The sequence below is a fragment of the Mobula hypostoma genome, chromosome 17, assembly GCF_963921235.1.
Source record: "Mobula hypostoma chromosome 17, sMobHyp1.1, whole genome shotgun sequence".
Lineage (NCBI taxonomy): Eukaryota > Metazoa > Chordata > Chondrichthyes > Myliobatiformes > Myliobatidae > Mobula > Mobula hypostoma.
In genome coordinates this window covers 10,144,276-10,167,987 of record NC_086113.1, presented here as the reverse complement: position 1 = coordinate 10,167,987, position 23,712 = coordinate 10,144,276, and the positions used below count along the sequence as shown (strand labels likewise).

The 23,712-nt window shown below is 43.1% G+C and overlaps 1 protein-coding gene across 1 annotated transcript in view; it reads right to left on the bottom strand.

Annotated features, from left to right (window-relative positions):
• hibadhb (3-hydroxyisobutyrate dehydrogenase b) overlaps positions 1–23,712 on the bottom strand; it is a 149,627-nt gene that overhangs the window by 111,599 nt on the left and 14,316 nt on the right. Inside the window, exons 2-4 of the mRNA XM_063069541.1 lie at positions 19,113–19,273; positions 16,724–16,833; positions 9,162–9,283 (exon numbers count right to left, since the gene is read on the bottom strand). Of these exons, the coding sequence (XP_062925611.1) occupies positions 9,162–9,283; positions 16,724–16,833; positions 19,113–19,273 (393 nt within the window). The remainder of the gene's footprint in view (positions 1–9,161; positions 9,284–16,723; positions 16,834–19,112; positions 19,274–23,712) is intronic.

Sequence of the window (23,712 nt, the reverse complement as noted above, 5' to 3'; positions counted from 1 at the left end):
TTGCTGCATCAGCTGAAGTAGTGATGGATCTTACAGTGACTATTAAAGCCACAAGCCAGGAGGGAGAATTTAAAAAGAAACATGGGTTTGGTTCAATCACTGATGACTCATGCTGGAGACATCTCTCTGAAGTTCTCTGAAAGGTTCAGAATATGATATAAAGGGGAGCTTCTTTCCTCAGAGGGTAATGAAAGCGTGGAATGAGCTGTCAGTAGAATTGATGGATGTGGGTTCAATTGCAACATTTAAGAGAAATTTGGATAAGTACATTTATGGGAGGGGTACAGATACTAGACAGAATAATACTTTGGCATGAATGAAATGGGCCGAAGAGCCTGTTTCTATGCTGTAGTGCTCAATAACTCTTTAAGATAGCAGTCTACTTTTATTGTCTACATTTTCTTACAAGTTTTCATTCAGTGTCCAAACCCATGAACTGTACCCTTGTAAGGAGTCACACCTGTGTCGCACAGACAGGCAATAAACTAAAACAAAATCTCAGTGAGTTATGTCAAAGAAGTGATAGGTAACCACAAATAGATCTCTATTGTTAATTCTCTCGCCCATAACTTCAGTAATAATTTGGCCTATAAATGCAAACAGCCATTCTAATTCCTGCTTTCATACCTTCTGGAATTCACCATTTAAAAAAATTTCTAATTTTTTACTCAATTTTTGCATTTCAAACAGCTTAGACATTTCCAATGAGCTTACTTCTTACTTTGAATGGCAAATGTCTGATTGCATTTCAAACTTTTCAGCTAGAGAACTTATCTATGTTGCATGCACTGATCAAGATAGCATTGGGGCATGAACAGTAACATTCCCACCACCTAAGAGCCAGGCAAACTTTAACGAGAGGTGACGGGACGGAGATAATTTCCTATCCTCGACATTCAATGTCACTATGATTGCCTGGATCTCCGCCAATGATGAAGACATCAACTAGACTAGCCACATTAACAGGGAAGCCACTCGATCAGGTCAGAGGCTGGGTGTCCTGTGCCTTATAACTCATCTCGATAGAACCCAAAGACTTTTCACCATTTCAAAGGCACGAGTTAGGAGCATGAAGGAAGAGCATCTGCTTACCTAGGTCAGTGCAGCTACAACCAGTGAGGCAGCTCATAACCACATTTGAAAAAAATGGCCCACCAGATCAATGCTCGGATCACCACTCAAACCTCCATTCTTCTCCACCAATGGACGACTCTGGCAGCAGTGTGGACTGATACTCCATTTCTCTGCAGCATCCGCCAAATCTGCAATCGCTACCAAAGCAATGAGGGCAGCAGGTGCATAGGATCACCACTATTGCAGATGACCCAGTCATGCGCCACCCTAACTTGAAGGAAATCATCATTATCATTGCACCTAAATCCTGCGACTCTTTACCATCAGCTGTTTACAAATATTATGCAATTCCATCTTCTCAAGGACAGTTAGGAACAAGTAATAAATTCTGGCCTTGCCAGTGATACCCAGATTGTTTGTTCATTATGTGCCGTGTCGTAGGACATGGGCGATCATGGTATTTCCATGAAATTTTCCCACAGATATAGTTTGCCGTTGCTTTTTTCTGGACAGTGTCTTTACAAGATGGGTGACCCCAGCCATTATCAATACTACTCAAAGATTGCCTGCCTGGCGGCAGTGGTCACATAACTAGGACTTGTGATATGCACCAGCTGCTCATACGACCATCCATTACCTGCTCCCATGGCTTCACATGACCCTGATCAGGGGGCTAAGCAGGGGCTACACCTTGTCCAAGGGCGATCTGCAGGCTAGCGGAGGGAAGGAATGTCTTATATCTCCTTTGGTAGGGACATATCTCCACCCCGCCACCCAGACACAACCCTTAAAGTAAGTACAAGTATTTCAAAACAACACTTTAGTTTAAGAGCTCCACTAAAATTTTCAAGTCAAGTATGTACTCATGTGTTTCCAACAGCTCTTCTTTGGCTTGGCATAAATCTTTCAGTGATGTGCTTTGTAAGTTTCTAAACAAATAAAAAGCAGCAAAGATACTGCAAGTCCTTTTGGACCCTCAGGAATTTCATTACACTAAAAAAATTGCAGCTTCTAATCTTTACTCAGTTTCACATCAGAACTAGGTCCGAAACATGTGGTGACACTTGCGGGCTGGCTCCAGCACATCCTAAGGTTGTGTTGGTTGTTAACGCAAATGGGGCATTTCACTGTCCATGTGATAAATATAACAATCTATTTGTTTATTGAAATACAGCGCCGACTAGGCCTTTCCAGCCCTTCGAGCCGTACTGTCCAGCAATCCCCGATTTAACCCTTTCCTAATCACGGCACAATCAATAATGACCAATTAACCTACCAAATGGTATGTCCTTAGACTGTGGGACGAAACTAGAGGAGCCAGCGGAAACCCAACCCCTCATGAGAATAGCATACAAACTCCTTACAGACAACAGCAGGAACTAGTGGATTCCAGAAATGTCAGCAAACAAAACTGCAGATCAACCACCACAATTCTCATTGCATTCAGAATCTCCCCTCTGCAGTTTATCCAAAAGTGTTTGCTGACTTAAACTGCATCAGTCCGCAAGAAGTGCCAATTCACAATTCCCCTCTACCGCTGTTCGACAAAAAAGTGATCACTCTTGCACAGCCAAACTCCATGAACATTTTGGAAAATTTAATGTAACAGAGCAGTAAACCACAGGAACAGACCCTTTAGACCACGGTGATCTAAACTAATACAGGTAATGACGTCGAATTAAACAAATCTCTTCTGCCTGCAGATAGTCCATATCCCTCTATTCTCTGCACACTCATGTGCTTATACGCTCTGAATTACTTCTATCATATCTGCCGCCGCCACCAACCCTAGAAGCCGCAACTACGGATCTAAAAAAAACTCACCCCACAGATCTCTTTGAACTTCCCCCTTATCAGCTCAAATGCATATCCTCTAGTATTCTACATTGTTATCCTGGGAAGAATATACTGACCATCTACTCTGTATCTATGCCTCTTATAATTTTATAAATCTCTATCAGGTTTCCCTTCATCTGCTGCTTCAAAGAAAGCACCCCTCATTTGTCCAATCTCCCTTTATAGCAATAGTCCTCTTATCTAGGCAGCATTGGTAAATCGACAAATTGGCTTATTATTGTAATATGTACTTGTCTTGCTTAAGGTTCATACAGATCAATTCATTACAACGGTGCATTGAGGTAACACAAGGTAAAGCAATATCAGAGTACAAAATAAAGTATTGCAGTTAGAGAGTCACATCCTGGTAAACCTCTTCTGCACCCTTGCAGAAAGCTCCAGTGAACTTCCTATGACAACCAGAACTGAATGCAGTACACCAGATGCAGCCAAAACAGTTTTACAAAGCTCTTAAACTTAATGCCTCGGTTCGTAAAGGCAAGAATGCCATGCAGCTTCTTTATTACCCTATCAACTTGGGGCATTCATGGAGCTATGGACTTGGAACCTGAGATTTCTTCGTATATCAATGCTGTTGGGTCCTGCCATTAACTGTGTCTGTCCCTTTATATTTGATCTCCCAAAGTGCAACACCTCACACTTACTCAGATGAAACTGTATCTGCCATTCTCCGCCCATGTCAGTAAGTCATCTCTATCACGCTGTACCTTCTATGCAATCTGCAATGCCACCAATCTTTGTGCTATCTGCAAACTTACTACATCACACATCCAAGTCATTTTATATACAGGTGTCCCCCGCTTTTCAAAAGTTCGCTTTACCAAACCTCACTGTTACGAAAGACCTACATTAGTACCCTGTTGTCGCTTTCAGAAGGTGTTTTCAGTTACGAAAAAGAATTCAGTGCACTATAAAAGGCAGCGCGCGCCCCGAGCAGCCGCTCTCCCCCGGATTGGGAACTGCTTTGCTTTAACACGTGCCTGTGAGCAGCCGTTTGCAAGATGAGTTCTATGGTATCAGAAAAGTCTGAAAGAGCTCGTAAGGGTGTTACACTTATGATAAAGCTAGACATAATTAAGTGTTTTGATTGTAGTGAACGAAGCAAGGACAACGAGAGTTTGGCTTGTGGAAGCTGACGAACATGATGTTGAAGAGGTTTTGGCATCCCATCACCAAGAACTGACAGATGAAGAGCTGATGCAATTGATAGAAAAAAGGATAACAATCAAAACCGAATGAGTAATGATAAAGTACGACTTTAATTTTGAAAGGGTACGTTGGTTTAGGAGATATTTGCAGGATGGTTTGAGTCCTTATTAAAGAACCGTATGATAGAAAAATGCGCGAGGCTCAGCAGTCAAGCAAACCTTCCACAACAGCCACAGCAGATGACGAACCTCGACCTTCGACATCAAGGCGGGCAGTCATATTCCGTCCACACTCAGGTTGGAGGAACAACACCTTATATTCCATCTGGGTAGCCTCCAACCTGATGGCATGAGCAACAACTTCTCTAACTTCCGCTAATGCCCCACCTCCCCCTCGTACCCCATCCGTTATTTATTTTTATACACATATTCTTTCTCTCACTCTCCTTTTTCGCCCTCTGTCCCACTGACTATACCCCTTGCCCATCCTCTGGGTTCCCCCCCCCCTTTGTCTTTCTCCCTGGGCCTCCTGTCCCATGATCCTCTCATATCCCCTTTGCCAATCACCTGTCCAGCTCTTGGCTCCATCCCTCCCCCTCCTGTCTTCTCCTATCATTTTGGATCTCCCCCTCTCCCTCCAACTTTCAAATCTCTTACTAGCTCTTCCTTCAATTAGTCCTGACAAAGGGTCTCAGCCCAAAACGTCGACTGTACCTCTTCCTAGAGATGCTGCCTGGCCTGCTGCCTTCACCAGCAACTTTGATGTGTGTTGGTTGAGTCATAGGAGAAGATGAGCTGCCTGCTCTAATGGAAACAGGGGACGAGATGACACCCCAGTGTCCCACCACCCCAACCCCCAGGCCGCGGACAGATACCAATTCGCGGAAAATGCAATGGTAGCTGGGATGCACACAGCACATTTTTAAGAAAAAAGCCGAAATAAACATGCTAATTAATTAGGTGCTGCCGACACATAATTGTCGGCCCAGATCAGAGAAGACGCAATCGGAAATCAGTACTGATCTGGGCCGATAATTACGTGTCGGGCAGCACCTAATTAATTAGCTTGTTTATTTCGGCTTTTTTTTTTAAAAAGATGTGCTGGCTGCCTCCCGGCTACCGCTGCGTTCCTGCATGCTTCACGGCAATGTATCGCTTGGCGGCCCGGAGGGTGGGGGCCACTGCACCACCCAACCTGTGACGACTCAGTCTAACACACCATCATCCGTGTGCTCAGCAAACTATCTTCCCAATTCTGGTAAGTGATACTACACTGTACATACATTATTTCTACTTTATATAGGCTGTGTATTTTTACATGTTATTTGGTATGATTTGGCAGCTTCATAGCTTAAAGGTTATTGAGGAGAGTGTTTCTGCCGAGAGTGCTTGCGTGAGATTTTCACTACGGAGAACAGTTCAGTAATGATTGCGGAAAAGTATTTCTACTTTATATAGGCTGTGTATTTATCATATCATTCCTGCTTTTACTATACGTTACTGTTATTTTAGGTTTTATGTGTTATTTGGCATGATTTGATAGGTTATTTTTGGGTCTGCGAACGCTCACAAAATTTTCCCATATAAATAAATGGTAATTGCTTCTTCGCTTTACGCCATTTCGGCTTACAAACCCTTTCATAGGAATGCTCTACCTTCGGATGGCGGGGGAAACCTGTACACAACAAACAGCAGAGGTTCTACCATCGATCCCAGCAGAACACCTCTAGTTACGGACCTCCAGCCAGAATAACACCTTTCCACCACCACCCTCGTCCTCCTATGGCGGGATTCCCCAACCCTTCTTATGCCACGGACCCCAGGTTGGGAATACCTCTTCAACGAGCAAGACGATTCTGAATCCAAATGGCCAAGTCACTAATGCATCTTAAGCTTCTGGATGAGCCTACCTTGAGGGAAACATCTGTCTAGAATCAGCTCGCGAACCCAATTTCAATCTTAAGCTGCTCTTCCCATTTCTGTACAGATAAGTAACTGATACCCTACTTCATGCTGTTCATATAGATCAATTCATCACAACAGTGCCGTGACTTGGCCTCCATGGGCATCAGAATCAGGTTTAATATCACCGGCATGAGTCATGAAATTTGTTGTTATGTATCAACAGTACAGGTTTCCCCCGCCATCCGAAGGTAGAGTGTTCCTATGAAAGGGTTGGTAAGTAGGAAGGTCGTAAAGCGAAGAAGCAATTACCATTTATTTACATGGGAAAAATTTGTGAGCGTTCGCAGACCCAAAAATAACCTACCAAATCATGCCAAATAACACATAAAACTTAAAATAACAGTACATATAGTAAAAGCAGGAATGATATGATAAATACACAGCCTATATAAAGTAGAAATACTTCTCTACAATCATTGCCGCACTGTTCTCCGTAGCGAAAATCTCACGCAAGCGCTCTCAGCAAAAACACGGTGCAAGTGCTCTCCAGTAACCTTTAAGCTATGAAGCTGCCAAATCATACCAAATAACACCTAAAAATACACAGCCGATATAAAGTAGAAATAATGTATGTACAGTGTAGTATCACTTAGCGGAATCGGGAAGACAGCGCAGAGCACACTGATGATGGTGTGTTAGGCTGAGTCAGAGGTTGGGGTGGTTCAGTGGTCACCACCCTCTGGGCCACCGACCGGTACCGATCCGCAAAGGATGCAACGGTAGCCGGGAAGCACCCAGCACATCTTTAAGAAAAAAGCCAAGATAAACAAGCTACTTATTTAGGTGCCGCCCGGCACGTAATTGTCGGCCCGGATCAGAGGCGATTGCCCATTGCGTCGCCTCTGATCTGGGCCAACATTTACATGGTAGGCTGCACCTAATTAATTAGCTTGTTTTTTTTCAGCTTTTTTCTTAAAAGATGTGCTGGGTGCATCCCGGCTACCACTGCATTCTCCGTGGATCGGTATCTGTCCACGGCCCGGGGGTTGGGGTGGTGGGACACTGGGGTGTCATCTCATCATCGATCAGGGCAGGCAGGTCATCTTTATCTATGTCTGCCTGCCTCGATGTCGAAGGTCGAGGTTCGTCGTCTGCTGTGGCTGATGTGGAAGGCTTGCTTGACTGCTAGCCTCGCGCATTTTTCTATCATACAGTTCTTTGTAAGCACTCAAACCATCTTGCAAATATGCCCTAAACCGACATACCCTTTCAAAATTAAAGTCGTACTTCATCATTGCAGCGAAAATCTCACGCAGTTGCTTCACGTTCAGTTCCTGGACGACTTCACTTTTGGTCCGTTCGCTACTGCATTTGATTTCGATTGTTATCCTTTCCTCTTCCAATTGCATCAGCTCTTCACCTATCAGTTCTTGGTCATGGGATGCCAAAACCTCTTCAACATCATCTTCATCAACTTCCACAAGCCAAACTCACTTTGTCCTTACTTCGTTCACCACGATCCAAACGCTTAATTATGCCTAGTTTTATGCTAAGTGTAACACCCTTATGAGTTCTTTTAGGCTTTTCCGATACCTTAGAACTCATCTTGCAAACGGCTGCTCACAGGCACGTGTTTAAGCAATGCCGGCTAAAATGCCGTTCCGAATCCGGGGAGGAGCAGCTGCTCGGGGCGCACGCTGCTTTTTTCCGAGCGCCGCTTTTTTCATGCTCTACTTTTTCGCGTGCTGCCTTTTTTCGTAACAGTGAAAACACCTTCTGTTAACGAAAACAGGGAACTAATGTAGGTCTTTCGTAACAGTGAGGTTTCGTAAAGCAAACGTTCAAAAAGCGGGGACACCTGTACAATGCAATACATAATAATAAACAGTAAATTACAAGTATATATTTTTTAAAGTTAAATTAAATATTCGGGCAAAAGAGAGAGAAAAAAAGAAAAACTAGTGAGGCAGTGTTCATGGGTTCAACGTCCATTCAGAAATCTGATGGCAGAGCAGAAGAAGCTGTTGCTGAATCTCTGAGTGTGCATCTTCAAACTCTTGTACCTCCTCTTTGAAGGTAGCAGTGAGAAGAGAGCATGTCCTGGGTGATGGGGGTCCTTAATGATGGATGCCACCTTTTTTAAGGCATCTCTCCTTGAAGATGTCCTGGATGCTGAGGTGGCTAGTGTCCATGATGGAGCTGACTGAGTTAACAACTTTCTGCAGCTTATTTCGATCCTGCGCAGTACCCCCACCCCTATACCAGATGGTGATGCAGCCAGTTAGAATGGTCTCCAGGGCAGATTTCGGCATTAATATAGCCGGGGCATTCAAAACTGGTAAAGACTGAAAATTAAGTACTTGGGAATGGGAATATATAAAAAAAAATTCATTCACAGAACCATAAACCACCATGAAGTACCTACGGAGAGGAATAAAGAGCTGATGTTTCGGACTGAGACTCTCCATCAAGGCCTGATAAAGGGTCTTGGCCTGAAACTTTGCTACTTAATCCTTTCCATAGATGCTGCCTGATCCGCTGTGTTCCTCCAGTAATGATGTGTTACTGTTGATTTCCAGCATCTGCAGAATCTCATGTGTTTGTGAACAGTCATGGCTTTCTGACAAAAATTCAACAAACCTACATAATCAAATCAAAATTTGATTTTTTTTTCCCTCTGTAAATCATTGAGCCTGAAGTTATGGCCTGCATTTATATAGCAGTACACCTCCCCACCTATTGTGAATCTGCTGGTGTTATTTAAGATTTGCAATTGCATGCATTTTGTGCCAATATAACTTTGTCACTGCATTCAGATTACAATACTACCTTTACCCTATATGTAATTTTGATTTGAATCCCGTGTCCGGCGTAGTATTGCGTTATGATCCTTTACAAATCCAGTCATTTTGTCAACTGACCTTTAACTTTATTGCCTTTCATGCAAATTCTTGGTTATTGAAGTGTTTAAACCATGTAACCAGGAGGATATACCTACCTAACCTGCTGTCCAAGCACACATTAAATTTATGTTGCAAAATAAAATTGAGGCCCTGGTTTCTGCTCTGATCAATAAGATTTTACGGCCATCAGGAAGTTAAGCACACTGTACCTCAATGACAGACAGCTTTTTTGCAGGCATTTCCTTTATGCAATTGTCACCTTAAGGATGCATACCTCCTGATACAGGCGCATCCATGAACAGTGCTCCAGTCTTTTCTGCTGCCTTGGCCATTTCCTGAGAAACTGAAGGATCAATGGTGCTCGAATCAATGAGCAGTGATCCTTTCTTGACTTTCCTATGAAGAAATACCAGATTAGTTCAAGACAAAGAATACCTTTAAAACATTTGCCACTCAGCCACAGGGAAGCATGGTAGTGTAGTGGTCAGCACAACGCTTTACAGTACACGTGACCAGGGTTCAATTCCTGACGCTGTCTGGAAGGAGTTTGTACGTTCTCCCCGTGACCACGTGGGTTTCCTCCGGGTGCTCCGGTTTCTCCCAGTCCAAAGACATACCAGTTGGTAGGTTAACTGGTCGTTGTAAATTATTCTGTGGTTAGGCTAGGGTTAAATTGATAGGTTGCTGGGAGGCATGGCTAGAAGGACCAGAATGGCCTGCTCCACATTGTATCTCAATAAATCAATCAATTAATAAATAAATAAAGCCATTGGGCATAATTAAAGCAGAGGTTGGTAGGCTCTTGATTAATAAGGGGCATCAAAAGTCATGGGGAGAAGGCAGGAGAATGGGGTTGAGGGGGAGAACAAAACAGCCATGATGGAATGGCAGAGCACTCGATGGGCCAAATGGCCTAACTCTGCTTCTAACTCTTTCATGGTCTAGTTCTGTTAAAAAAAAAATGCTGTACTCTATGTGATATGAAAACAAAATCAACTTAGTGGCTAAATCATAGAAAACAAAACTGAATTTTCACCCTGCTTTTACCATGGCCAAAAGGAAGATTATCACTGACACTATCTGCATATTTACCAATAAGCTCCAGTGAAGATCAGAGTACTGGACACTTTCTGGTGAGGGATGAGGACTGAAATATGGACAAGGCCCCTGCTAAACCTTTACCCTCTCTAGCCAACTTATTTTAAGGAAACTTAACATGTTTAGTTAAAAAAAATAATAGCGTCAGCAGTACTTTAACCATTGGCCAGAGGTGCAAGGCAATCCAATTAACAAATAACAAGTTGCCACATAATATGCAATTCCATAATTAATACTGAAAAATCAGACAGCCCCCCTTTTTCCTGTCAAATAAAAATGATTTGCATTTGATCCACTGCACCTGTTCCACTCAAAAAAAAGGACATATTTTAAACTATAATCACCTCAGCTTCCTCTACCCTTACAGACATCAAGTTTCGGAACACAGCTATCCTCAGGGTAGATAAAAATTCTTGCGTCTCTTCCAATTCTTCTGCAATTACTTTAAAACTACATCTCTGGTTCAGATTTTCATAAATGCTGCCTGACATGCTGAGCTCATCCAGCATTTTGTGTGTGCTACCCTTGATCTCCAGCAGCTGCAGAATATCTTGTGTTTATTATATGCAATAGAATTTATGCCCAGAATCCTTTTAAATTGCGCTAATCAATTAATATCATTATATTGTGCGCATTTTTACGAATAGTACGAAGTTGAGCATTTGATCCCTAGATCCAGATTGAAAGATTATAATCTGGACCCAGGGGCTAAATGCAAAACTCTTTAACACTGTACTCCTCCTTTTGTGGAACATATGAAATGCTGTCAAATGATCCGCCATGCCTGTATTACACATTCTTTCAGTATGGAGCATGGGCTATGAATCGAAGAGATGGCTGAATAGTATACAACAGTTTGCAAACCCAATTTTGTGTCTCACAGTGTCAAAATAATAATAGCATTTGAGCTCAAGACTGAAATGTGCAATGTTTGCATATTTCTCGAGAAACAAAATACTACACAAAAATCATTAAAATAGACTATAAAAATGTACATTTGAGACCATTTGATCCATTGCACCTGTTCCACTCAAAAAAAGGACATATTTTAAACTACAATCACCTCAGCTTCCTCTAAACCTACAGACAACAAGTTCCAGAACACCACTATCCTCAGGGTGGATAAAAATTCTTGTGTCTCTTCCAATTCTTCCGCAGTTACTTTAAAACTACATCTCTGGTTCTTGGCCCCTCAGAGAAGGGAAATTCTTCCTATGTGTTATTATTTAGTCCCTCACAGGTTCCTTAAGGTTGTTCTAGCTGGTGGTGGTTATGGAGACAAGCTCTAACTACCTATTAAATGCTCCCAATGGCGTGCGCCTCAAATAGCCTCTGACAACCAAGCCCAGCTCCTGGCTTTCACCTGTGGCTCAGCTACTAAGCCCGGAACTGTTTCTACTGACTGGAGAAGGAGAAAAGGCAGGTTACTGGCACCTTAAAACCGGTTGCTTCGGGCAGATGAGGCTCATCGGCCATGGTTGGCAGCCCACCTCAGACCTATACCCACTCATGGGGAAGGCTTTGGGAGTAAACCCCTCGAGGGAAAAATCCGGGGCTGGAGTCCCTCAGGCAGTCCTACTTTGAATTCAGTGCTGACTGACAACTCCTGCGATGCTGCTGGTACCAAACTGTACTGGTCTTTGCCGTTCCTTTGGGTTCACGAGATGCGTGGGAGAGGGAGAGCCTGCTACATGGGCAATAGCTCACTCTCTATATTGTACTGCCCTGGCTTGCATATCTAGGCAGCTTTGACGCAATACGTATGGTCAACTCTGACTTACGGAGACCTCAGTCCCTCACAATTTTACATACTTCAGTTGAGGAAACACTACCCCATGAAAACAACGCAAGTCCATCCAATCTTTCCTCGTGGATATAATTGTCCAGTGCTGGCAACATCTCATAAGTCTCCTGTGCACCCTCTCCAATGCAACCACATTTGTCCCATGAAGTGGTGACCTGAACGACACACAATTAAACCATTGCTTACAACTCTTGCATGACTGCCATGTTTTCTAAATGGTTTATGCTTCAGATAATGGAAACTATTTCACATGTCAAACTTAGCGATGCAATTTTTTTTAAAAAACACCCTGCCATGGGTGATGGTAGAGGCAGATACATTTGGGACATTTAAGAAAATCTTAGATAGGTACATGGATGATAGAAAAATGAAGGGCTAAGTAGGAGAGAAAGGTTAGATTGATCTTAGGCTAGATTCAAAGGCCAGCACATCATCTGAAAGGCCTGTGCTGTGCTGTAGTGTTCTATGAAATCTATGACACATCAAAATGCACTTTTTGTGATTTCACTCTCTCTGCAAGCTATAGAACTGGACACAGACATACACTGATCAACCTGCAGTGTAAAATGCCAGGCCTGGAGCTGCTGAGGAAGACAATGAGCATTCACTGACCCTGCTCCATCATTAAAGGATTGAATCATAACCTCATTCCATACAGTTGTCAATAAAGATCCATTCCGAAAAGACAGCTATCCAAAGTTATATAATCAAAGCAAAAGACATAACCAAACTAAAGTTCTGTGAAATACTAGAGATCTGCAGACTTACAGTTCAAAAGTTCAAAGTAAATCTATTATCAATGTATATGTCACTAAATTATATTACTGAGACTCATTTCCTTGTAGGTATTCATAGCTGAACAAAGAAATACAATAGAATCAATGAAAATCTACACACAAAGAAAGGTAAATTGGGGGGGGGGGGCGGGGAAGAGACCGAGAGCACGCTGGCTTGGGAGCCTGATGGTTGAGGGGTAATAACTGTTCCTAAACCTGGTGATATAGGACCCAAGACATCTGTGCCTCTTTGCACAGTATCCAGTATACGTTTTTAGACTGAATGGCATCCATTGCCCTCGGCCAACAATTATTATTTATAACAACGTCCTGGAATATTAAAGTGAGCAGACCACGTGAAATGAAACCAAATGCAGTCCATTATCTTCCTACCCTGATTACCGAAGAGATTTCAAATGTTTACAAGTCCTTTGAAAACAATAGAAGCTTACACAAGTAAAACCAAATTAACGTATTCACAAATCGCAAACAAGAGAAAATCTGCAGACGCTGGAAACCCGAGCTACACACACAAAATGCTGGAGGAACTCAGCAGGCCAGGCAGCATCTACAGTAAACATTTCAGGCCAAAACCCTTCGACAGGGCTGGGGAGTAAATTTGAAAAGCTGAGGAGTAGATTTAAAAGGTAGAGGGAGGGGTGAGAGAAACACCAGGCGATAGGTGAAACCTGGTGGGGGAGGGATGAAGTAAAGAGCTGGGAAGCTGATTGGGGAAAGAGACAGAAGGAGAAGCCCTGATTAAACCTTGTTAATAGGCATCAAGGTGAAAAACAGTCCTCCGGTTGGATTCACACTTTGCACAAGAATAATGGCTGTGACTGTTTATTTACCTATTTAAGAATGGCAGTGTGGAATAGGCCATTCTGGCCCTTTTGAGCCATACCGCCCAGCAATCCCCTATTTTAAGCAAGACACATCAAAAGTGCTGGTGAACGCAGCATCTCTAGGAAGAGGTACAGTCAACGTTTCGGGCCGAGACCCTTCATCAGGAATAGCTGAAGGAAGAGCTAGCAAGAGATTTGAAAGTGGGACGGGGAGGGGGAGCTCTAAAATGATAGGAGAAGTCAGGAGGGGGAGGGATGGAGCCAAGAGCTGGACAGGTGATTGGCAAAAGGGATATGACAGGATCATGGGACGGGAGGCCCAGGGAGAAAGAAGGGGCGGGGGGAACCCAGAGGATGGGCAAGGGGTATATTCAGAGGGACAGAGGAAGAAAAAGGAGAGAGAGAGAAAGAATGTGTGTATAAAAATAAATAACGGATGGGGTACGAGGGGGAGGCGGGGCATTAGCGGAAGTTAGCGAAGTCAATGTTCATGCCATCAGGTTGGAGGCTACCCAGACGGAATATAAGGTGTTGTTCCTCCAACCTGAGTGTGGCTTCATCTTTACAGTAGAGGAGGCTGTGGATAGACATGTCAGAATGGGAATGGGATGTGGAATTAAAATGTGTGGCCACTGGGAGATCCTGCTTTCTCTGGCGGAGAGAGCGTAGGTGTTCAGCAAAACGATCTCCCAGTCTACATGGGATCTCGCCAATATATATCCTAGCCTAATCACGGGAATTTTTTTTTTCCCCACAATCAGCAATTAACCTACCAACTGGTAATATTTTAGAATGCGGGAGGAAACTGGTGCAGCCGGAGGAATTCCACACGGTCACAGGGAGAATGTACAAATGCCTTACAGGCAGTGACGGGAATTGAACCAAGGCTGCTGATATTGTAACCACTATGCTGATTGAATGTCTGTTGTGTACTGTAATACCCAAGTAAGTTGATGAAAGCATAAAGATAAGGCATCACATTGTTAACAGCACATTAGGAGGCTACAAAGGGCTACAAATAAGTGAAGGGGCAAATTTTTGGCAAATGAAGTATACATGGAAAATAGCTGACAGACATTCAACCATTTGAGTAGCTCCATTCTTTAACATAATCATGGCTGATCAACCAAAATCAGTACTATGCTCCTATCTTCTTCCTGTATCTCTTGATCTCTTCAAGCATGAGAACTGCATTAAACTTCTTCTCGAATATATCTAATCATTTTGCCTCAACAGGCATCTGCAGTGGCGAATTCCACAGGTTCTACATTCATTAGGTGAAGAAGTTTCTTCTCATTTCATTCCTCAATTACTTACTTCATATCTGACCATAAGGCATAGGAGCAGAATTAGGCCATTTGACACATTGAGTCTGCTTCTCCATTAGATAATGGCTGAGAGGTGATAGGTGAAGCCGGGGAAGGGCGAGGTGGGATGACGGGGGAGGGCGAATGAAGTGAGAAGCTGGGAAGTGATAGGTGGAAAAGGTAAGGGGCTGAAGAAGGAACCTCATAGGAGAGGAGGAGAGCCAGCTTATACTCCTTCCCCTTCAGTCCTGATGAAAGGTCTCAACCTGAAACATCAACTGTTTATTCCTCTCCATAGATGTTGCCTGGCCTGCTGTGTTCCTCCAGCATTTGTGTCTGTTAGTCTGGGTTTCCAGTATCTACAGAACACCTTGTGTTTAAGATTTACTGATCCTTCAACTAGCACAAGGAACTAACGGCGATTTTCAGATTATAACCTTCAAGGTTCTAAGTTTCAAATTTGCTTCCTGATTTTACTAGATCTGGTGACTAAGTAAAGTACAAAAGATCCAGGTATGACCTCCAGAAAGCCATCTTACATTCAAGTGTCAATTCTGAACAAACTGGAATCAGAGAATTATCATTGACAGCTGTGGCAGGGCTTGAATGCTCTCAACTCCTACAAAGGACGGTCAGAAACTTTAAATTTTATCAGTGTTATTTTTCCAGAGGATCTGTCCTGGCCCAGCATGTACGTACAATTATGAAGAAAGCAAGACAGCATCCCTGCTTTCAGAGAAGTTTGCAACGATTCAGCATGTATCTGAAACTTCGACAAACTTCTATAGATGTGCAGTGGAGAGTACATTGACTGGTTGCATCATGGCTTGGTATAATAGCACCAATGCCCTTGAATGGAAAAGCCTACAAAAAGTAATAGATACAACCCAGTCCATCAGAGTAAAGCCCTTGTCACCATTGAGCACATCTACAAGGAGCAGTTCTACAGGAAAGTAGCATCGTGCATCAAGGGCTCCCATCATCCAGATCCTGCTCTCTTCTCGCTGCTGCCATCAGGATGGAGGTACAGGCTGCATCACTGTCTGGTAAGGGGGTGGGGGGGCTACTGTACAGGACTAATAGAAGCTGCAGAGGGTTTTAAATCTAATCAGCTCCATCTTGGTTACTAGCCTACAAAGTACCCAGGACATCTTCAGGGAGCAATGTCTGAGAAAAGCAGTGTCCATTGTTAAGGACCTCCAGCACCCTTTTCTCACTATTACCATCAGGTAGGAGGTACAGAAGCCTGAAGGCACACACTCAGCAATTCAGGAACGGCTTCTTCCCCTCTGCTGTCCAATTCCTAAATTGGACATTGAACCCTTGGACACTACCTCACATTTGTAAAAAATATACAGTAGTTCTGTTTTTTTGCACTTTTTAAAAATCTATTCAATATACATATACTGTAATTGATTTACTTGTTTATTTCTTTTTCTCTTCTAGATTATGCATTGCATTGAACTGCTTCTGCTAAGTGAACGAATTTCACGTCACATGCCGGTGATAATAAACCTGATTCTCATTCTGAGCCTCAGCACCCACACCACCAGGTTCAGGAACAGAACCATCAACCATCAGGGTCTTGAACCAGAAGGCATAACTTCATTCAACCCAACAATGAACTGCTCCACAACCAAAGGACTCATTTTCAAGGACTCTTCAACTCATGTCCTCGATATTTATTGCTTACTTATTTTTTATTGATTGATTTTTAAGTATTTGCATAGTTTGTCGTCTTTTGCACATTGGTTATTTGTCTTGTTGTGTGTGGTTTTTCATTGATTGTACTCACTGTGAATGCCCACAGGAAGAGTGAATCTCAGGGCTGTACAAGGGGACTTTGATGATAAAGTTATTTGAGCTCCGAAGCTCAATGTTGAGTTGGGAGAGCTTCATCCCCTTTTCCTTTCTTCCATCATTTGTACCGCTTCACATGACAACTGGCTGATCACCATCTCCCTCAGAATGTCCTACCACAGGACTTGCAAAGAGTTGTTACTTACTTCAGAATGCCATTTGGTCCAGTGTAGACTTCAATCACATTTGGACTTGAGGGCAGCATGGTTATAACTCGATCAGCTCGTTCAGCCACAACAGCTGGAGAGTCCACAATCTATCACATAAAAGTGGACAAAACCAGTCAAAAATGATCCTTGTTGGGATAGCAGATAAAGAGGTAACAATTTTAAAATTGAATTTAATTGCCTTTATTTCTTACATCCTTCACATACATGAGGAGTAAAAATCTTTACATTACATCTCCGTCTGAATGTGCAATGTGCAATTTATAGTAATTTGTAATAAATAGTATATACAACAGGACAGTCAATATAACATAGAAATACAATTGTGTCAGCGTGAATTAATCAGTCTGAAGGCCTGGTGGAAGAAGCTGTCCTGGAGCCTGTTGGTCCTGGCTTTTATGCTGCGGTACCATTTCCCAGATGGTAGCAGCTGGAACAGATGGTGGCTGGGGTGACAAGGGTCCCCAGTGATCCTACGGGCCCTTTTACACACCTGTCTTTGTAAGTGTCCTGAATAGTGGAAGTCCACATCTACAGATGCGCTGGGCTGTCTCCACCACTCTCTGCAGAGTCCTGCGATTGAAGGAAGTACAGTTCCCATACCAGGCAGTGATACAGCCAGTCAGGATGCTCTCAATTGTGCCCCTGTAGAAAGTCCTTAGGATTTGGGGACTCATGCCAAACTTCTTCAACCGTCTGAGGTGAAAGAGGTGCTGTTGTGCTTCGTTCACCACACAGCTGGTATGTACAGACCACTTGAGATCCTTGGTGATGTGTATACTGAGGAACTTAAAGCTGTTCACTCTCTCAACCCCAGATCTATTGATGTCAATGGGGTTGAGCCTGTCTCCGTTCCTCCTGTAGTTCACAACCAGCTCTTTCATTTTTGCAATATTGAGGAACAGGTTGTTTTCTTGACACCACTGTGTCAGGGTGATTACTTCTTCTCTGTAAGCTGCCTTGTTATTATTCGAGACAAGGCCAATCAATGTAGTACAGTCAGCAAATTTAATTAGCACATTGGAGTTATGGGTGGCGACACAGTCATGGGTGTACAGAGAGTAAAGGAGGGCGCTTAGGAGACAGCCCTGGGGGTGCTTCTGTGTTGAGGGGCAGAGGTGAAGGAGCCCACTCTTACCACCTGCCGGCAATCTGACAGGAAGTCCAGCTGCACAAGGCAAGGTGAAGGTCAAGGTTTCTGAGCTTCTTGTTAAGCCTGGAGGAAATTATGGAGTTGAATGCTGAACTGTATTCCAAGAGTAGCATTCTCACGGAAGCATCCCTCTTCTCCAGGTGTGTAAGAACGGTGTGTAGAGCTGTGGCTATTGCATCGGTCATGTCGGTAGGTGAACTGTTGAGCGTCCAGTCTGGGTGGTAGCAAGCTGCAGATGTAGTCCTTGACCAGCCTCTCAAAACATTTGTTTATTATTGAGGTGAGTGCGACAGGACGTCAGTTGTTCAGACATGTTACCTTGGTCTTTTTAGGTACAGGAACAACTGTGGATGTTTTGAAGCAGGAGGGCACTCTACACTGGGAAAGGGAGAGATTCCAAATGTCTGCAAGCACATTAGTCAGTTGTGCCGCGCACATCCAAGTACCCGTCTGGGATGCCGTCCAGTCCCGCAGCCTTGCGGCTGTCCACTTGTTGGAAACATCTGCATACTTCGGCCTCAGAGATGACCAAGGTGCAGGTCGCATTGGCAGCTGTCCTCAGAGGCTCAGTGTTGGTGACATTCAAAAATATTCATTCTAAAAAGTTTAAATTAATTTCTAATACATGCTCCCTTAATTCCTTGGGCCTTCGATATGGGAATTACGCAATATTTTGTATGGGACAATATTACTTTTTGAAGGCATTTGATAAACAACACCTCCATACTTCCTTTATCAGTCTTCTCCATTAGCTCACACTTGTCTGGATTAAAGTTAAACAAAATGCAAAACAAGTACCAGGACATTCTCTATAAGTATGAGGCAACATTCTCTACAAGTACTAAGCAACATTCTCCACACAGTGGCAGCAAATTAAATACAAATTCCTGAGCAACACACATACACACAACCTCACCCTTCATTACCATTTCTAACAATTGGCCAAAATGAGTGTCAAGTTCTCAAGTCTACTCCTTTCTAATCCTCAGGCATCTACTCCATTTGCCTTGACTACCTAACGTCAGGGAGCAGAGGACACCAAATGTCCAAACACTTCTGGTACCCTTCTCAGAAATCCATCCAGGACTGACTTCTTCTTTCATCTACGACAGCAAGGTAACAATTGATCCGGGTGGAACTGAGTTACAGAACAAAAGGATTCAAACGATGGTTGCAGTAAACAATAAAGATTAAATATACCATGCGTGCAGTTACCTGTGCTCCCAGATCCTGTACTGCTTTGCATGACTCTGGGAAGACATCAGTCGCAATGATGGGATAGCCATGCTTTATGAGGTTCTGCGCCATTGGACTTCCCATGTTGCCCAGTCCTACGAATCCCACTGTTGCTTTAGAAGCCATTGATCTGGAAGATACTATTAGCCCAACAGTTTTTAATAATGGCACAGAGATGCAGTTCATATTTTTCATCTTACATTTAAAGTTTACAACAAAATTGAACAATGACATAAAAAACAGTTTGAGGGTAGTTTTACTGTTATACCATTGCACAGCATATAGTACTATTGTCCTTATGCACAAATGTTGACCCAAAATTCAAAATTCATTTATTATCATTCTTAGAGTCATGAGTCATAGAACACCACAGAGCAGAAACAGGCCATTCAGCGCATCTAGTCCAAGGTGGAACATTAACGTCTAGCCCTCCTTACCCCTCGCATCCATGTACTTAACCAAATCTCTCTTAAATGTTGAAGTCCACCACGCATCTACTACTTGCCTTGGCAGCTTGTTCCAGACTCTCACCACTCCTCTGAGTGAAGAAATTACCCCTCAAATTCCCCTTAAATATGTTACCTTTCACCCTTAACCGAGGACCTCTAGTTGTAGTCTCACCCAACCTCAGTGGAAAAAGCCTGCTTGCATTTACCCTATCCATACCTCATATAATTTTGTACAGCTCTATCAAATCTCCCTTCAATCTTCTACGTTCAAAGGAATAAAGTTCTAACCTATTCTACCTTTGCCAATAGCTCAGGTCGTCAAGTCCTGGTACATTTTCTCTGTACTCCTTCAATCTTATTTACATCTTTCCTCCAGGTAGTTGTCCAAAACTAGACACAATACTTCAAATTAGGCCTCACCAATATTTTATACAATTTCAACATTAATATCCCAACTCCTGTACTTAATATATTGATTTATGAGGCCAATTCATCAATAGCTTTCTTTATAATCCCATATCCCTGTAATGCTACTTTCACAGAATTATGGATCTGAATTCCCAGATCCCTCTTTTCTACTGCACCCTTCAGTGCCCACCGCTCACTATGTAACACCTACCCTGGTTGGTCCTCCCAAAGTGGAACACCTCACACTTGTCGGCATTAAATTCCATCTGCCATTTTCCAGCTGGTCCAGATCCCGCCTTAAGCCTTGAAAGTCTTCCTCACTGTCTACTACACCCTTAGTCTTGGTGTCATCTGCAAATTTGCTCACCCAGTTTACCACAATCATCCAGATCACTGATGTATTGCAGATAATAAACAGCAACAGACCCAGCACTAATCCCCGCAGCACACCATGAGTCTCAGGCCTCCAGTCAGAGAGGCAACTATCTGCTACCACCCTCTGGCTTCTCCTGTGAAGCCAATGTCTCATCCAATTTACTACTTCATCTTGAATGCCGAGTGACTGAACCTTCTTGACCAACCTCCCATGCAGGACCTTGTCAAAAGCCTTGCTAAAGTCTACGTAGACAACATCCACTGCCTTACTTTCATTAATTTTGCTTGTAACTTCCTCAGAAAAAAACTCTAAGATTGGTTAGACATGACTTACTATGCACAAAGCCATGTTGATTATCCCTGACGATCCATCTCTGTCTATCCAATCAATGTCTATTGAAATACGTGTATATCTGTTGCTTTAGAATACCTTCCAAAAGTTTCCCACTGCTGCTATCAGGCTCACTGGCCTATAATTTCCTGGTTTAATCTTAGAGTCTTTCTTAAACAATGGAACAACATTAGCTATCCTCCAATCCTTTGCAGACTTTAAAGCCAAACGTTGTGGTGCTGCCAACATCGCGGCCTCTCTCCCAGATGAGTTCAATCACTTTCATGCTCGGTTTGATGTTACTAACTCTGAGCCTCTGAGGAAAGCCACCACTTCAACCTGCAACCTGGTCATCAATGAGGCTGAGGTACGCAAACGTTTCCAATGAGTGGACAGTCGCAAGGCTGTGGGACCAGACGGCATCCCAGGGTGAGTACTCAGGATGTGCGCAGCACAAATGGCAGGTGTGTTTATTGACATTTTTCATCTCTCCCTCTCCCAATGTAAAGTGCCCTCCTGCTTCAAATTATCCACCATTGTCCCTGTACCAAAAAAGACCAAGTTAACATGCCTAAACAACTGGCGTCTTGTCGCACTCACCTCAATAATAAGCAAACGCTTTGAGAGGCTGGTCAAGGATTACATCTGCAGCTTGCTACCACCCACACTGGACCCACTACAATTCGCCCACCGACACAACCGATCAACAGACAATGCAATAGCCACTGCTCTACATACTGTCCTTACACATCTGGAGTAGAAGGAATTCAAAATGCATAGATGCAAAGGGACTTGGGGGTCCTTGTGCAAGATACCTTAATGGTTAACCTCCAGGTTGAGTCAGTTGTGAAGGCGGCGAATGGAATGTCGGCATTCATTTCTAGAGGTGTAGAATGTAATAGCAGGGATGTGTTTTGAGGCTCTATAAGGCACTCGTGAGACCACACTTGGAGCATTGTGTGAAGTTTTGGGCTCCTTATTTTAGAAAGGATATACTATCATTGGAGAGGGCTCAGAGAAGATTCACAAGAATGAATCCAGGAATGAAAGGGTTACTGCATGAGGAACATCTGGCAGCTCTTGGGCTGTATTCCCTGGAGTTCACGAGAATGAGGGGAGGATCTCAAAGAAACATTTCGAATGTTAAAAGGCATGAACAGATTAGATATGGAAAAGTTATTTCTCATAAGAACATAAGAAACAAGAACAGCAGTAGGACATCCGGCCCATCGAGCCTGCCCCGCCATTCAATAAGATCATGGCTGATCTGTCCGTAAACTCATCTCCATCTACCTGCCTTTTCCTCATAACCCTTAATTCCCCTACTATGTAAAAACCTATCTAACTGTACCTTAAATATATTTAGTGAGGAAGCCTCAACTGCTTCCCCGGGCAGAGAATTCCACAGATTCACCACTCTCTGTGAAAAACAGTTTCTCCTCATCTCCATCCTAAATCTTCTGCCCTGAATCTTGAGGCAATGTCCCCTAGTTCTAGTCTCACCTACCAACGGAAACAACTTTCCTACTACTATCTTATCTATCCCTTTCAAAATTTTGTATGTTTCTATAAGATCCCTTCTTATTCTTCTGAGAGGGTATAGTCCCAGGCGACTCAATCTCTCCTCATAGGTTAACCCCTTCATCCCTGGAATCAACCTGGTGAACTGCCTCCAAAGCCAGTATATATCCTTCCTCAAGAATGGAAACCAGAACTGCACACAGTACTCCAGGTGCGGCCTCACCAGTACTCTGTATAGTTGCAGCATGACCTTCCTGCTCTTGAATTCTTTTCTTTTTAAATCTTTTTATTGAATTAGTACACAAAAGGTAAACCATATAGGCACTGATACACAGTTGCAATATAACTTTACAAGAGATATTAATACAAAAAAAATTAGTACAAAGAGTGCAGTTTAGATATAAAATAACCAGGTAATATAATAGTATACTAATTTTCAAACATGTCAATAAGGGAAAAAACCCCAGAAAAAAACCCACCGTGCAACTAAACTAAAAAGCAAAGGAAAGCAATGGGCTAACTAGGTATCAAGTAGAGTTAGACAACTTAAAACAATCACGTCCTCAAACCCGACCTCCACTAAAAACAGTTAAAAAGCAAGAAGGAAATGAAGATATGGCTCCTGCTCTTGAATTCAATCCCTTTAGCAATGAAGGCCAACATTCCGTTTGCCTTCTTAAAAAACCCGTTGTACCTGCAAGCCAACTTTTTGTGATTCATGAACAAGCACTCACAAGTCCCTCTGCCCAACAGCATGCTGCAACCTTTCACCATTTAAATAATAATCTGCTCTTCTATTATTCCTTCCAAAGTGGATGATCTCGCATTTACCAACGTTGTACTCCATCTGCCAGACCTTGGCCCACTCACTTAACCTATCTAAATCCCTGTACAGAGGATGTGAAGAGTCTGCAGAATTTGCTTTTCCATCAGTTTAGTGTCATCAGCAAATTTTGCTATGCTACACTCAGTCCCCTCTTCCAAATCATCAATGTAAACGGTAAACAACTGCGGGCCCAGCACCAAGCCCTGCGGCACCCCACTCACCACTGACTGCCAACCGGAGAAACACCTATTTATACCAACTCTCTGCCTTCTATTGGTTAACCAATCCACTATCCATGACGATACACTTCCTCCGACTCCATGCAACCGCACCTTACATACAAGTCTCTTGTGTGGCATCTTATCGAACGCCTTCTGGAAATCCAAGTATACGACATCTACCTGTTCCCCTCTCTCCACTGCACTCATTATGCCCTCAAAGAACTCCAGTAAGTTTGTCAAACAGGACCTGCCCTTTCTGAATCCATGCTGCGTCTGTCTAATGGAACCATTCCTTTCTAAATGTTTCGCTATTTCTTCCTTAATGACAGCTTCAAGCATTTTTCCAACTACAGATGTTAAGCTAACTAGCTTATAGTTGCCCGTCTTTTGCCTACACCCTTTTTTAAAAATTGGTGTGACATTTGCTGTCTTCCAATCTGCCGGGACC